We start from the raw sequence: 18,119 nt of genomic DNA, 5'->3' as shown, positions 1-18,119 counted from the left end.
CTAAGGCGCTAGATATCCCGGTTTTCCGCAATCCTCATCCAGCCTACACCGGCAATCTTGTCTATTCCTAAGGTAGGCTAAATAAATATTGTACATTATTAAACTCAAGCAATGTCATGGCAAATCAGATAGTTAAATGTACAGGATAAAAATATATATAATTAAGGCTTATTTACTTCAAATGCCTTATTATATTTAGCTCCGAAACCGCTTATCGTAATTTACGTGACATTACAGTAAAGTTACTATAATAGAAAATAAATGCTGGCTTAATTTAGCCTTGAGTGCGTTTTTGTTTTTAAATTTAATCTTTAGGGAAAATATAATAAATTAATTTATTTTATGTTCAATTTAATTTAATTGCCTTTTATTTTAAATACGTTGTAAAACGAATTCTCTTATCACGCTTTTCGCTTTCCTAGTCTTTTATCGATTTCTTTAATTATTTCATCGTACACACTATACCTTGTATACAGGATGTTCGATTCCTAACTGTGCTCCTTTAAATGGGGGGGCTGTAAGTGTAATAGATCACGTTCTGCGTGAAAAAAAGTTCCTAGCCCATTATTAAATTTGACTTTGTTTTTATTGATGAGCTACTACGAACTTCGCCCGGTCACTTAGTCTTTGATATTAATTTATTATACGATATCGTCTCTTTCAATTAATCAATTTAATCATAATTATGTTATAAAAAAACTATATATTTTTTTATTGACAAATAAAAATAGATAATTTTTATCATCTTAGACGCGAGCCATCTAGACGCCTTGAGAGAGATAATTTTCAATATGATTTCGTTATCTGTTTCGTTACTTAAATAATACAATGATTAATTCGCCTGTCTAGGCCGCATGAGTATTTTGAGCACCCGAGTGCTAAAGCTTTTGGTATAAATGTTGGAGAATCTAAAGTTACTTTTATACTATAGAAAAGCAAAGAGTTCGCTTATTTGTGTAATATATATTTTTAATCTATCTATGTATATATAATCTATTGCTGTTCGTTTGTATCGCTAAAACTCGAGGATGGTTGGACCGATTTGGTTAATTTCGATCTTGAAATATTTGTGGAAGTTCAGGGAAGATTTAGACGGTGATTTAGTACGAAACGATAAGTAGAGAGTAGTGTGTGTAATTTATTCGTATTAAAACAGTAACAATAATTCTCTTTGATAAATACTATCAATATAATTTATTATTCATCCAGTTAACATCAAAGAGATTATTAACTATATACTATGACTCTGGCCTTATTGTTTGCTACACACGTGCGCGTAAGTTATATTAGTTTTGATGGACCTGCTAAATGTGAAATATTCTGGGCAAAGTTTGATGTTGTATTTCGGGGCATTTGATTGTTAAGATGTGATGATTCAATGTTTCGTTATATTTTGTGATTACGTTTGGCTAAAAATGAACTGTATAAAAATTTTAGTTGCGATTTCCAGTCCGTACTGGTTCATGTTGTTTTCTTATGTTTACGCAAATTTCACTCATTACAATCAAACAACTTTAGTCCTGCCGTGACCATAGTTGCTGTAAAGTATCCGTCAGGCATCTAAAAAACTTAATAAACCGCTATTGAATCCGAATTTTTTTTTTATTTTAATTTAACCCCCAGGAGCTCTGGTCACACCACCACACTCACCAACATGTTTCATTATAAATAGTGAAATTCGCGTAAACATTAGAAAACAAAAAGTTAAAATTGTGTTTTAGTGAACAGAAAATAAGTCTTTTGGAAGTTAAATAAAATGTCTTATCTTAGGACTATCTACAATAATCACTAACACATCTTAGCAATTCATGTATTTGTATATTTATTATTATACTTAATTTTTTTTTCATGAATTATTTTTCTGTTTATATTTATTTATATATTATTTATTTAGTACTGCAACATACAAATAACTAATAACTGAGAATCACAAACTGCCTAGTACATATAAGTAGTGTTCAAGCTGGCCATTTCTTCAAAAAATTGATATTATTAAATTATTCGATATGAAAATGTACATATTATTGTAAAAGATTCTTTATAGCCATTTGGTATTATGAGAAAGTAAAAGTGAATTTAAATTGATATAAAATATCGTATTTAATAATAATTATATAAATACAGAACGAAAAAAACTGTCAAATTCTGTACACGTAATATATTATAATTGAGTATTATACTGTTTTAAAACAATTTTTCCTTACTCCGACCTTGGTTGGACATGATGAATCACTTACCGTTATCACAGATAAAGAATTTGTATGTAGGTACACTCATACGTATATCACCAAGGTAAATAACCACACAGTACATAAATAAAAACATTACTTTTGATAATTAGCTCTCCTTGAGTTATGACTTAGACGTGCCATGTAGAATGGGCTATAAGATTCTGAGCATTTTTAATCGACTTCAAAAAAGGAGGTTTCTCAATTCGACGGTATATATAGGTATATTTTTAACCGACTTCGAAAAAAAGGAGGCGGTTACTCAACTCGACCGTATATATGTTTTTTTATGTATGTTCGGGGATAACTTCGTCGTTTATGGACCGATTTCGATAATTCTTTTTTTGTTGGAAAGGAGATATCTCTAGTTTGGTACCATGATAAGGAAACTAGGATCTGATGATGGGATCCCAGAGAAATCGAGGGAAACTCTCGAAAATCCGCATAACTTTTTACTGGGTGTACCGATTTTGATGATTTTTAATTTAATTGAAAGCCGGTGTTTATCATGTGGTCACATTTAAATTTCATCGAGATCCAATTACAACTTTTGGAGTAAACTTTGATAATGCGTATTTACTTGACTATTTTTTAGTCTAACTACGTTGTACTACTTCTCGATATAATTGAAGTCGGTTTTTCTTCGTTTGCTTGCAAACACAATTATTTTTTATTTGTTCGGGGATAACTTCGTCGTTATGAACCGATTTTACTGACTATTTTTTGTTAGAAAGAAGATATCCCAAGGGTGGTGGCCTTGGTAAGGAAACCAGGATCTGATGATGGGATCCCAGAGAAATCGAAGGAAATCTTATCGTAGTGGCGACTAGTGCGTTTTTTAATCTTTTTCCTCTAATTGCGTTGTATTACTTGTCGATGTAGTTGAAGTCGGTATTTTCGTTTGCTAGCAAACACAATTATTCTAAAACTAGCTGACCCGGCGAACTTCGTATCGCCTAACACAAACTTTATCGTATGGTATTAAAGTTCAAATTGACTTTTAAGTATTATCACAAATCTTTTGTATGGGACTATAGAAAAGTGTTGTTTTTAGACTTTTTCAGGAAATTTAAAATTATTTTTTTTTTAGAATTTTTCTCTCCGTAAGAACCATCCTCGTACTTCAAGGAATATTTTAAAAAAAGAATTAGCCAAATCGGTCCAACCGTTCTCGAGTTTTGCGCTTAGCAACACATTCAGCGACTCATTTTTATATTATAGATAAACGGTCAGAAACGGTTACAAACGGTCAGAAAATTGTCCCGCGAGTGTCTTAAAATCGTATTTTATATCTTTAAAACTACACAACGGATTTTGATGCAGTTTTCTTAAGTAAATAGAGTGATTCTAGAGTAAAATTTAATATGTATAATAAATGCATAATATAGTAAGGGAACACTAAAAGTTTTTGGAACCGTGTGAAGTCGGGGCGGGTCGCTAGTATTTTATAATTGATTAGTTAAAATGAATGTACCTGTGATTCGGAATGTAGATTTGGAGAGATGAATCGCCAACACATTTTGACACGCACAAGACAAAACCGCAGTTATACTTTTAAAAAAAACTGTGTATTTTTTTTTTGTCCAAACCTGGCAAAAAAGTTAAAGTTGTATTATTACCCGACTGCCAAGGAAGGGTTATGTTTTTCGCGCGTATCTTGTAGTATATTTGTATGTAATATTCTTTACTACCTCATATTTCCAGAACCACTGAACGGATTTACATAATTGAGGTATCGTTAGGTTCGTCTTAGCTGCCCAAGTGTTCTTAGATAGGTGACATTAAAAATAAAATCAAACATGGCGGCTGCGCGAAGCCATTGTAGTTAATGAAAAAAAATTTTTTTTCTCGAATACTACAATATGGGTATCAAATTGAAGGGCACAATACAAGGATTTTAAAAAGGTATATCATGTTTATTATTACCGTAATACTAATAAAGAAATACAATATTAAAGTTTAAAAAATGTGGATATTGCTCTTTCCCACGCCTATGCCATGCCAAACTCGCCTCCTAGGCGACGATCAACTTCGGGGTGTAGCCTTTCTAATAAAATACAATGGTTAAAAAAAACATACAATTAAAATTACAAATAAAAATTAATAAATGTCACACCAATTTACAATTACATTAATAAAATCAATAACAAATACATAATACCAAATACAAACAAATAATTTTAATAATAATTTCATTATATTAAAACTAATAGTTGTTGACTTAAGCAGTCACCTATTTGCTAAAAGTCAGGCTTACTTTGCTTTGAGCAGAGTGAGATCTTTCTTCGGGCTTGCTATCAGTTCTCTTGACCCTAAAAAATTACTTAATCAACCACATGATGTAAACTGTTTTAATGAATTGAACCGATTACGTAATTTGTCTGACTAAAAAGACAAATAAAATAATAATTAAAAAAAAAAAAAAAAACAAAAATCCCGCCTGCGTGAAGAACAACTAATAGAAAATCAACTGAAAAAGCTGGAACAAGATAAAAATTCAATATGCACACAAAGTCAGCGAAATAAATAGAAACAATATTAAACATTTTGTGCTGTACATTTAAAATATATTAATACGGTAGTCCTTCGAAACTTTATGTAACGTCGTAGATAATATGCAGTCGGAGGCATGACATTGAAGGATAAGTCAAATCATTCTCTCTTTGTGCATGTCTCCGACTGCATGTTATGTACGACGTTACATAAAGTTTCGAAGGACTACCGTAGTAATATATTTTAAATGTACAGCACAAAATGTTTAATATTGTTTCTATTTATTTCGCTGACTTTGTGTACATATTGAATTTTTATCTTGTTCCAGCTTTTTCAGTTGATTTTCTATTAGTTGTTCTTCACGCAGGCGGGTTTTTTGTTTTTTTTTTTTTAATTATTTGGTATATAATTTTCATTTATAATTCAATAAATATACTTGTCCTATAATAGTACTCTGTCGTAAGAATGGTAGTAATTTGTCTTCTTTAAGATTAGATTTTGAGACATTTCTTGTACGATCCTTTCTGTAATTGATCATGCTTTTGGCAAACCAGTGACGTTACGTTCGACATGGCTCTAAAGACGATGCGTGTAATGTAAATTCCTTTTACTTTACGGAGGTAGAATCACAACATGCTTGGTCGGTAACCGCTTATCATCAGGCTTTCTCTACTTTACCACTTTAGACGCTTAAAAAATTAAAATAGGTAATACTTGTCAATATACTGTTGTGTCGTTAAGGGTCGATGACCGTTTTACACATCTTACGTTTGTATCTTACGCCTCGTCTATTACTTTACGACAATACTCATTATAAGGTCGTTAATGATTTTTCTCAACACATTTTTTAGTCATCTTGTTTTATAAATATTTGCTGTTGCAATACTAACCGTTGAACTAAACTTAAAACAACCTGTAAATATCCTTAAACTATTAAAATCCTTTTTCTCCGTAAGCTATCTCTTATCTTACATAGAAAGCCTAATTCGCTACTTTGCTCCACGGATAATTCTCATCATCACTTCAGCCTATCGCAGTCCACTGCTGGACATAGGCAATCCACAAGTCCGCGCCGAAAATGGCGTGAACTCATGTGTTTTGCCCATAGTCACCACGCTGGGCAGGCGGGTTGGTGACCGCGGGGCTGGCTTTGTCGCACCGAAGATGATGAAGTCTTCGACCTGTGTGATAATGTTCATACCAACAACAAAAATTGTGCTCAGTTTTTTTTTAAGACTCTAACTAATGCTTAACTAAAAAATAAAATAGTACAGATATTAAAAAGTATAAAAAAGTATTTTCCTAAGCTATGCACCCAGAAATTCATATTTTACTACGAGTATAAAAATTCATTACGATCATGAATTGAACTTGTAATCGTAAAACTTTCGTCACCACTGAAATAAAGCAGTTGATTCATGTTAAACACAGTTTAATAAAGATTAAGTTATTAAACTTAATACCAATTTAAAAAATATATTTTTAATTCAACCTCTTTGTTTAATACATAGGCACATACATTATATGTACATACTAGACGTGCCCGCGACTTCGTCTGCGTGGAATTTAACAAAAAAGTTATTGTTCAGTTCGCAGAGTTATAAAATAAATAAAGTTCTAAAATAAAAGTAGCCTAACTTACTCCTTATTACATCAGCTATCGGCCAGTGAAAGTCCCGTCAAAATCGATCCAGCCGTTTCAGAGATTAGCCGAAACAAACAGTAAGACAGACAGACAAAAATTATAAAAAATGTTATTTTTGTATATTTATACTGTATACATCCATATGCATTTAGTCATCATTACATCATTACAGTCTATACAGTCCACTGCTGGACATAGGCCTCCACAAGATTACGCCAAAAATAACGTGAACTCATGTGTTTTGCCCGTAGTCACCACGCTGGGCAGGCGGGTTGGTGACCGCAGGGCTGGCTTTGTCGCACCGAAGACGCTGCTGCCCGTCTTCGGCCTGTGTATTTCAAAGCCAGCAGTTGGATGGATATCCCGCCACCGGTCGACTTTTTTAGTTCCAAGGTGGTAGTGGAACTGTATTATATCCCTTAGTTGCCTCTTACGATACCCACAGGAAGAGATGAGGTGGCTATATTCTTTAATGCCTAGCCACTCAGAAATTGTAAAAGATATTATTTTTATATATGCACCGTGTATACATCCATATACATTTAGTAAAAAGCGGTTATTTTAATATTACAAAAGACACTCCAATTTTATTTATTTGTATCGATTGTTTAGTATAACTTGATTTTACAATACACATTCTATTATAGATGATATAATTTAAAACGTTCAATTTGAATTGTATTTAAATAATATCTTTTTGCTGAGTCTTTAATTTTTACTAAATTGATACGTAAACGGTGTGGATCGCTCGTAAATTTTTTAAATATAATCAGATTTGATAAGAACAAATACGGAACTATCGGTGACTAACGTAGAAAAAGAAAAAAAAGTTACATTGCATGATTAACTAAAATCGGAATGTATTTTAGTTTCACATGACAGAAGAACGAACAGAAGAGTTTATCCAATGGGACAGAATAATTTCCATTCATACTTGGTGTTAGTCAAAAATCCAGCGAACCAAAAGCCAGTGAATGGTGCATCTCAAAGGAATCCTATCCGTTAGTTTTTCATTAATAAAACTTAATAAATTTTGTACAGTAAAATATTAAAGCCACGTAAATATATGTGCAAGTATGTATGTATGTGTACGTGTAGTAATATAGAGTAGCGTACAATGATATACAGTACTTTGAAAACGTATATAGACATTGATACTTTATGTGTATGTGTGTACGTGTACCGTCAGTTGATACGTCAATACTGTTATTATAAAGCTGAAAAGTATTGTTTTTTTAAACAAGCTAATTTTAACATCTCCATAACTGCATTGAGTCAGTATCTTTATCGTTCTGTCATTTGTGGTTAACACTCGAATTCTTAAGTAGTGTCCACATCACCTTAAAGGGTATTATAACATTCGACAAAATTGTTTGTATTAAAAAAAAACACATCAATAAATCTACTATTACAGGCTCCGTTCTTACTTTGACCATTAATGTATCGCAAAGTTCTATATTTTTGGAACCCTAAATAGTAGAATATTTAAATTTTTAAAATTTAATCAGAATACTTATTTGAAAGGTACCACCCCTATGCTGATGCTAGACCATTTCCTTTGCCCTAAGGTTGCCTGGAAGAGATCGCTTTTTAGCGATAAGGCCGCCCTTTGTACTTGTTGCTATGTATCATTTCTGTTTTTGGTGTACAATAAAGCGTATATAAAAAAGAAGGTTTATATTATGGCAAATATTTTTATTAAAAAAATAAGTCTATTTGTAATAGTTAAGCCATAACTTTAGCTACTTGACCGATTTAATTCGCCTTTTTTAAATTATTGTGGAAGGTTCCGAAAGAATGAAAAACGAAAAAAAGTGCGCTGAAAGATTGAAAAACTTGAATGACTATTTAAATTGAACATTCTGATAATTATATATGTCGTATAATGAGGATTAAAGGAATTTCTATTTTTTGAAAAATTGCAGCCGTTTTTAAAGTTTCATCTTAAGTCGAAATATAAGTTGTATTTCCCATTCCTTAGTGAGGTTAGGGATATGGGCCCCGTGTGCCCTTATGAGTGATGGAACTGCTCAATAGGTACTACGCCGATATATACGAGGGTTTACTCATTATTACTCATTCAAAGATACATATCGAACCTAATTGATTGTGAAGATTAGATGAGCGAATTCCGTGGAAATGTAGAGATAACACAAGTGACTTATTTGTTGCAATTTTTTATTTACAAAGAATTAAAGATTTTGTTGTACAAGTTTTATTCTAGTTACAACGTTATAAAGATTAAAGGCACGTAAAAAAGAAGTAAATAAAGAAGTAAGTCAATTTTTTTAGTCTTATATAAACTCGTTATGTAATTCTAATAACATTATATTTATTTATCAAGATTATATATGTCATTTGCTACAAAGAATTATTTATCATAGTAATTATTTTTATCAACACGACCTTGCTGTGAGTAAATAATAATTGATAAAGATTATAAATAGATTATAGTATTTATATAAATATCGTAACGTTGTGGTTATTAATTGTTACATTTTAAAGAAGTAAATATTCACCTTTATATAATGATAGATTACCTTCGTTGACTTTAACTTGGACTTGCCATCTTTACGTGCTCTCCCGAGGCACGGTGGGGAAACCCACAAGGACTGCACTAACACCTAGACCACGGCAAACATCTGTATGACCAATACAAATGTTTGCCATGTGCGAGGATCGAACTTGCAACCGCCAGCGCAACAGCCACAAACCAGTGCTGTGACCGTTACACCGACGCGGTGTAGTAATTAATTACAGTTCTATACTTCTTACATATTGAGAGGTCGAACTAGGTCATTTACACCTGCTTATGTTGTTCGAGCAACGACATAATGCCACATTTCCCATTTAGTCTGTTGTATACATTAGGTAATTGGGGGGATCGGTGTTATGCAACACTCTGCCAAAAATATATCATCAAGGTCGTTTGATTTTTAACCGTCTTTGAAAAAGGAGAAGGTTCTCAATTCGACTGTATTTTTTTAAGTGTTATATCCTCAAAACTTGTTACTTGGCTTACCGATTTCGATGATTGTTTTCTTAATTGAAAACTGCTTGTCTTGTGTGTGTATTAGTACTTTTTGGGTTATCCTTAATGATGCGTATTTAATTGATTATTATTTACTTATACCTACGTTGTATTAGCTGTCTTTGTAATTGAAGTCTATTTTTTTTCTCTTGCGAGCAAACACAATTATTAACTATCTACAAATCATTTTGGACAAGATCTAGGAGCACAATAGGAACAGTTGACGTCATTTAGTTAAAAATAATAATAATAGAAGATTGAATTTGAATTAATGGCAGTAAAAAGACTCACATCCTGCTTAGGGTACCCGGATACATATAACACAAACAGAATTGCTCAGATAGCAGACAAGTGTCTCTATGACATAACATACGTTGTTACGATTCAGCTTACAACATCCCACTGCTGGCCAAGGCCTGTTTCTCCATGTGGGAGGAAGGTCGGAGCTTAATCCACCACGCTGGTCTAATGCGGGTTGGAGAATATATTCCCTATCGCTATCAGGTCTATATGATAACAACCGGGACCGACAACTAAACGTGCAAGGCAAAGATAAAACAGGTAAAATATAAAATTACAACGTTATGTAAGCAAACCTTCAAGCTTCAAGCGGGATGTTGTGGTCGCGAATGTAATTAAATCGGTTTTGAAATTAGAATTATTTAAACATGTAGTCAATGAAGATGTGTGTGTGTATATATAAAATGCATAGGTGTGGCTAGAAAGTTGGTGTTATGAGGGGGGTAAAGATTGCCAATGCCCACCTCAGTAGGATTGAGTCTTGAATAATTAAATTGACTGCAATATCAGGGTTTTCAACAAGGAATTAAGTGAAATGCAATGATAATAGGCAGGCGGCATTTTTGAAGTGTAGTGCAAATTTAGCAGTAATAATAGAAATACGCAACTTTAGGTAGAATTTTTATTTACACTCAGGTATTTTTTTATCTTTTACTAAATAAATTGGGTTAGCAAGAAGGCTTCCGTTAATTAACCAGAATACTCTACTATCAAACTAGCTTGGTAAAGATTGTTTTTTTTTTTTAATTTCTGTTACAAGTTTTTTTTTTAATTCGTGTCTATCAATTTGTTGTCAACGTAGGACGTAGCGGTGATAAGTGTTTACAGATTGAACATGTCACCACTGCACTGGTATGGCACGTTTCATAAAGCTTTCATAAGTTCGTTATCAACTCACCTGTACGTATGTTTTGATAAACTGTTGATACTGTTAGTGATGTTGATATTGGTAGTTAGTTAGTTTTATTACGTTCATTACATAGAATACGAATTTTTTAAATTTATTTAGGATTTTGAAAATTTGATTACAAATTAAGATTAATTTTGTTTTAATTGGCTCGCTCTTGGATAGCACCGTTACCATTCGAGAAATTGCAATTACATTTGTCGCTAAACGCATTAGAAGTCCAGAGGCGCCGTTCGCGACTAATCCTTGCATTTGTGCTGCACGTTTGTCCGGCATTAGACATTAACAGTCTTTTATTCTGTAACTCATCGAGTGGACGTTTCAGTTCAGGAAATTGTATAAAATGATTTTAGAACTGTAAAATTCCAGTGTCTTGTTGTGTAAATACTCGGTAATCAGATGTTTGAAGTGATTAAAATAACGTTTTTAAAATGTTATAATTAACTATATTTATAAGTTATTGTTGGTTAGTGAAATGTGGTTCAAGACGTGCAAAAGGATTGATACGTTATATAAAATTAGTGAACGTTTAGACAAAAATGTCTTTATGAAAAGTTGTTTGAAAAAAATTTCGGAAAAAATCAAAAATGTTAAGGAATATTTTGGTAAGATATTGGTTCGTTACTTTTAATATTACACACATATGCAAAAGTCCTTTTCTTATTGTCATATGAATATCTATACTCTTTAAATTTATAGTGACCAAGTGTTATTTCAATTTGTGTTCTTTCAATGGTTTTAAATTGTGCTAAATTAGGATATACCACATTGTCACATACTAGCTGTTTCTTCACAAACTGTTTTCTATTTTCATGAGTATTATTAATCTGATTTGTATTAATAAAACTAAAAGATTTTGTTTACTTCTTTCATTATTAAAAAGTCCGTTTATTGAAGAAGTTTATAGTACGAGACATCAAGGCTACAGCAATTTATGACTAAACAGTTGCCTTGAACATTACTAGAGGTAAAATAATTCTGGTTACTAAACGTAAGAGAATACAGAGATAGCAAATTATTAGAAAAAAGCTAAAAGCGCTTGCCCCCACATCGCTACGCCACTGGTTTAGGTGTACTTGATGTGTAATAATTGAATTTGGATAAACATAACACCTTGAAAAACAATTTCTTTTCTCGAAAAATATATGTATTTAAACTTTAAAACTTAGGTATTTTTTTATATTTTAATAATAATTAAACAAATTTCAACGACTGTATCATTCAGTTTAAAATTATTAGTGTCCGAATTAGCTTGCGTTAAAAATTCTTAGGTTTCTACCCAAGTGGCGTAACATTGAAGTATGGTTTAATTGAACTGGAAAGCTAACAACGAGAAGCTCTAAAAGTTGCAGGTAGTCGTAATTAAGCTTGTTAAACTTGGCTGAAGTAACACTGTTTTTTTTTTCTTTTTTTGATGGCTATTTTTTTTTAATGACCAGTTTTTAATGGCCATTTTTTTTTCTTTTATATAATCAGTGTAACGAGAAATAATAGCATTGTTATGTAAACATGACCTTGAATCTTTATCACTGCATGGTTTACCTCAATCATATAATCTCATTTGTTTGACTGTCAGAGCTCATGGTCAAAGGTGGCGGGTATTAGTAATAGTACATGGTGTGGTAGCTTTATATGTGTGTGGTAAAAATATATACTAGTATAATAATTCTATAGGTTATTTATTAAATAATTAAATAGAATGTGCACTATTTGTTTTTTTTATGGATGGTTTAATCGATGACATATATTTAAAATGTTATATCAATTAGAGATCGAATAATATAAATTTTTATTTGCATATAATGAAAATTATAATTACGTTCGAGGGTAATACTGAACGTACTTTTAAATAAAAGTTAAACAAAAAATGATTGACTGATAGATAACTTTTGAAACGTATATAAAATCAAATTATATAGTTTATTATAAATTCTTTATTGTTATATTATATATTTTTAGCATTGTATTGTTTGTTGAATTTAACGTCTATGTTGAAACGTATTTTTAAAGCATCTACAAAAGATATTTAAAAAATAGCAAGAGTGGCATGAAATTTAGATACTATTTTTAGAATCTATGTTTAAAACTATTTCATTGGTGATATTGATAATTGCATATGCCTTATATATTGTAGATAGGTAGTACATTAACATAACTAACAAATGCATATGATACTAACGATGTATTTTTTTTCTTTTCTCTCCCAACCCTATCCTAATGTTGTTTTTGTTTACCCTTTGTTCCAAATATAAAAAATAAAACAACAATGTCGATTTTTTAACTTGTGAAAATTAAATCTAAATCTATTTTTATCGATAATTTTTGACAACGTCTATTGTATCGTAATTTGCATCCCTATTACATTGTTAACGACAATGTGCGCTTTCAACACGCGACAATTTAATTGACTTAATACATCCTGTACGTGTTGTCACACTGACATCGCGTGCTCCATTCTTGTTTTTGGTATCTATTTATAAACCGGTAAAAAATATATATAAAAAACCGGTAATAATACCATGATTAATAAAAATCTATATTTTAAATATTTTTTATTTATGATATGAATTAAAAAAAAAATAAAAAAATCGAATTCATTTATATGTATGTGGCCTACCCCTTTTCCCTTCCCGTTTTGTGTTGCGTTAAACAGTCCACCACCATAGAAAAGGTATATTCGTATACACAGACGGTACCTACGAAGAGGAGTACACATGCTGGCCGCCTGCCATCTGTATGATATTGATTTCGATTATCGAAATCGTACTGTTCGTTTATGATGCGACCCAAGGGAAGACTGACGCGACGGGGCCAATCGCGCAGATATTTATATACAACCCCCATAAGAGGCAGGAGGCATGGCGGTTCTTGACCTACATGTTGGTTCATGTTGGGTGAGTTCGATGATCTAATTATTTATTTTAATTAAGATTGGTACACCATGATCCAAAATATATTTTTAATAATTAATCTAAAAATATTATCAATTAAAAGAGTTACTGCATAGCTATGGTTACGGGTCTACCCGATTTTGAACGATATTTTTAATTGTGAACATGAAAACTTAAAGATATATATCTAGCGATAGTCATACATTTTAATTTTGGATCAATACACTATGATTCGAAATATATTTTCCAAAAAAAATATCCTGCAAAGAATGCGTATCTGTTTCAGCGGACAGGCAATGTCGATGTAAAAAATTGAAGAGTAACAGTTTTTATATTAAATCTAGACTCCTTACTCTTTTTCTTATTGTATTTATGCATAAAAGTGATGATTTTAAACTTTCTGTATAGTTATAATATGGTACAATAATCCGTAATAAATCCATTATTCAGTAATTATAATAACTTGTCATTTGCTTAATTTTAGCGTAGTTCATCTACTAGTCAATTTACTGGTGCAATTGTTCCTGGGCGTACCGCTCGAAATGGTGCATCGATGGTGGCGAGTGGTGCTAGTGTATTTCGCCGGTGTAGTGGCTGGTTCAATGGCGACTAGTCTCACTGAACCGAAAGTTTACTTAGCCGGAGCGTCTGGTGGGGTCTACGCCCTTATCACGGCTCATATTGCAACTATTATTATGGTAAGTTAGATTGGCTATAATACCCAGATATTACTTCAAAATTCTAGCTTGGTTGCTATATTTTCTAATCGATGTTTTTAAGAGAATAATAGGAGAGACAAAATGAAAAGTTATAGCTAATTTACGCTAGTAAACCTACTTGAAGAAATAATCTTAGAATGATCTATAATACACGAAGACGGATCTGAGCTTTGTAAAACAAAAACCCATGTGTGAAGTACAGTCCCGCCCTGTTCAGACCCCCAAACTGTTTTGCAGATAGATTCCAGTAATTTAGATATAAGATAGGTTTATAACTGAACTTAAATAACTGCTTGTATTTGAATGATTATTTCTTAATGCCTTAGAACAACTATGTTGCAAACTATGTTGTTTCTTATATTACCTTTTGTATAGACCCTGAAATTATCATTCTTATTCGATCACAGAATTGGGCGGAAATGGAATTCGCAATAATACAACTGCTAGTATTTCTGCTACTGGCGGCGGTGGACGTTGGAACAGCTGTGTATGATCGCTACTGGGGGAGTCTCCAGCAGAATATTGGATATATGGCGCACTTGGGTGGCGCTGTTGCCGGTATATTGAGTACAAAGTTTCTATTTACAAATTAGATGGTACTTTTCTGCAATAGCTATTAAACGCCGGGGTATCTTGTATAAATATTGGTTGGACCTCAATCCTCCACATTATTGTTTAGCTGGTGGAGCTGTTGTCGGTATGTTAAATACAACTTTCCACTTCATGGATCTGATGATAACTGTTCTGCAACAGCCAATAAGTTCAAAGTTTGGGTATCTTCTAAAAATATTAAACTTTTGGGTATCTTCTATAAAAATGCGTTGGAATTTAATCCCCCGGGTTATTGTTTAGCTAGCTAATGACACTTTCGCCGTTTTGTGTACAGTAAAGGGTATTGTTATTATTATCATCATTACATCATTACAGCCTATACAGTCCACTGCTGAACATAGGCCTTCACAAGTTTACGCCAAAAATAACGTGAACTCATGTGTTTTGCCCATAGTCACCACGCTGGGCAGGCGGGTTGGTGACCGCAGTACTTCTGGCTTTGTCGCACCGAAGACGCTGCTACCCGTCTTCGGCATGTGTATTTCAAAGCCAGCAGTTGGATGGCTATCCCGCCATCGGTCGGCTTTTTAAGTTCCAAGGTGGTAGCGGAACTGTGCTATCCCTTAGTCGCCTCTTACGACACCCACGGGAAGAGAGGGGGTTATTATTAATTGTAGGATAACTTAAATATTTCTAATTATTGAGCTAATTTTAAGACTTATGACAGGATATTTGCTGGAAATTGTATATTCTTCGTTACTATGACGCTTCCAACCGTACCGAATATTAGATAGACAAAAGAATTCCCGACAAAAATAGCCCGGCAAATATATAAAATAGTGGAAAGTTTATTGGCTTTTACTATCAAATATGGAATTTACCGTTAATTTGTTTCCCAAAAAATCTTAACAGTTTTTTTAATTTCAGAATTCAACGACTAAATTATTAAAAAAAAAATTGTCGTATGTTTCAGGGCTACTTGTGGGTATCGGTGTCCTTCGTAACTTAGAAAAACGTAAATGGGAGAAGCGGCTATGGTGGGCGGCAGTCGTTATCTACTTCTCTCTCATGATAGCGGGTATCTTAGCAAATATTTTCTGGAAATCGCATTTCCTATGATTTAGTTATGTATTAAAATTGGGGGCCATATATTTTAGTCTTCGTTATAAGAGTAATTCCTTTGTGTTGTAAAGAAAATGTTTTTTAAATAATTGCAGTCTTTGGATGGTACGTTAAAAATATTCTAACTTAATCAGTCAGATAATTTCAACAAAAGATGTATTTTTTAAAGAGATTTGTTAAGTCTTCTTTTGGGATTCTGGGATCAGTACCGAAAACAACAGTATGAAAAAATTTGTATTATATAAAAATGTATGAAATTGTTAGATATAGTTGTGTGTGTCGGTTGTATTTATTTCTATTGTTACATTTTAAATGCATAATCGTTTTAATTGTATAATTAAGCCTTCTCTTGAGCCTACATATCTATTTTTGTATTTTATTGTATTTAAAATATAATTCTAAAAAAATTAAAAAAAAAAAAACAATTTGCAAATGTTTAAACGTTCTCTCGAAGAACAGACAGGAGCATAGTAAGGTAAATTATGATTTTGTAAAAATTTTGTCCTTGAATTACTCAACATGAATTTAATAAGTAATTTTATTACAAAAAAAATATTGTGATTTGAACAGGGGTGCAGGTTATTTTTATGTTTTCTGTTCAGCCTGTACCATCCCAGTGCTGGGCATAGGCCTATTCATGTAGGAGAAGGGTTGGAATATATCCCTACTATGAGTAAAGATAACTATCAGGTGTTTATGATAACAAACGGGACTGACTGCTTAGCGTGCTCTCGGTGGGGAGACCAACGAGGACAAACATCCAAAACGAAAAGAAAAATTTGTATATATACAAATATCCATCCCGAGCGGGAGTCGAACCCGCAAACCGTCGGTGTTTAAGCGCCTTCACACGCCTCTACGCCAGAGTGTTTGATAGCGGTTGTTTTATGTTTTTAGTATGTACATAAAGGTGCCGCTAAAATAACCTGCACTAATATTTTTTTTAACTTTACATAACCGATATTAGTATTAAATACCTTTTAAAGGTAGAAATTCGATGAAAATGAAAAAAAAAGACACGATTAATGTATTTGGTATAAAAGTAATTGAAGTATTTTTGTATCTTTTTTAAAAGTAGCAACATTATAGTAAACAATTCATTGAATTAAATAAAAGTTAAAACCAAGTATTATTATACACATGGTTTTATAATGAAAATAATAATAATCAAATAAATATTAAACGTTTTTTATTAAAGTGAATAGGAAATATTGTTTGGTATTTTATATTAGCTTTGTCAGTATTCCATAAAAATGTATTAGTTGTATGTTGTGACATACTTGCCACAAATATTCCCGTTTAAGGTCTTATATTATAAGTCATGAAACGAAGCCCAATTTCAATGTTGAGAGATTAGTACTATAATGTCAAAACTTTTCGTTCGCGCCAACGCCGCTGTACGTCACTGCTATCGCTGTGTGCGGTCACGTGATGCGGTGGTGAGGCTTCATTGTAATTGCTTATATTTTAAAACATAAATGCGTGATTTGTGATTTCATTGTAATTGCTTATATTTTAAAACATAAATGCGTGATTTGTGATAGAAAAAGAGACAGAATGCGATTCTGTAGAACAGAGATAGCTAGAACGAGAACAGAGATAGGTATCGATCTTCATGCCTCTGGCGGCTGTAAACCATTAAGCCAACGTACCCCCACCACTGTAGTCGCCCGACCTGTGTATAAGACCGTGTCCTCGTTCGTTATGTAGACAGCTCTCACTGGATTTTCCTCTCTATTTTGTATGTCATAAGGTTTATTAAAGGTCTGTTTCACCCGCCACCTGATCACGCTATTCGACGGATCACAATATTCTATTTGTGATTGTGAATTTAAAAGTTCTAGTTTATTAATTGAGAAGAAACAGGTTCTTTTGGCCTATTCTACCTCCTGCTGTTGAAGTCTATTCGCGACTTATATGCAGGATAATCTTACCCACAACGGGTAGAACCGGCCCTGAGCCATTTTTCTTTAAATCGTCAGATATGTCAGATACATTTGTTTTAAATTACTGTAAACTATTTACCGTTACGGTGCTATTTTGATACATTATTAAATAAAATGATTATAGTTTCAAATTTTTAAGCAACAAATAAATATTTGTATTGCTGTATCTGTAAAATCTTAATAAATGAACAATTTGACAGCAATGATCAATACGATAATGGTTGCTCCCTAAATCAAATTTATTGTTAATTTTTTTACAACTCTGTCAACTATAAAAAATAATAG

General features: G+C 32.4%; 1 protein-coding gene across 1 annotated transcript in view; it reads left to right on the top strand.

Annotated features, from left to right (window-relative positions):
- LOC123663548 (rhomboid-related protein 2) overlaps nt 1-16,580 on the top strand; it is a 28,770-nt gene extending 12,190 nt beyond the window's left edge. Inside the window, exons 4-7 of the mRNA XM_045598222.1 lie at nt 13,258-13,498; nt 13,980-14,193; nt 14,622-14,772; nt 15,740-16,580. Coding sequence (XP_045454178.1) covers nt 13,258-13,498; nt 13,980-14,193; nt 14,622-14,772; nt 15,740-15,885 — 752 coding nt within the window. The 3' untranslated portion in view covers nt 15,886-16,580. The remainder of the gene's footprint in view (nt 1-13,257; nt 13,499-13,979; nt 14,194-14,621; nt 14,773-15,739) is intronic.
- The last annotated feature ends 1,539 nt before the right edge of the window (nt 16,581-18,119 follow it).

The sequence above is a fragment of the Melitaea cinxia genome, chromosome 20 (assembly GCF_905220565.1).
Source record: "Melitaea cinxia chromosome 20, ilMelCinx1.1, whole genome shotgun sequence".
NCBI classification, from domain to species: domain Eukaryota; kingdom Metazoa; phylum Arthropoda; class Insecta; order Lepidoptera; family Nymphalidae; genus Melitaea; species Melitaea cinxia.
The sequence above is the reverse complement of the archived record's forward strand: the minus strand, read 5'-3'. Positions and strand labels throughout refer to the sequence as shown.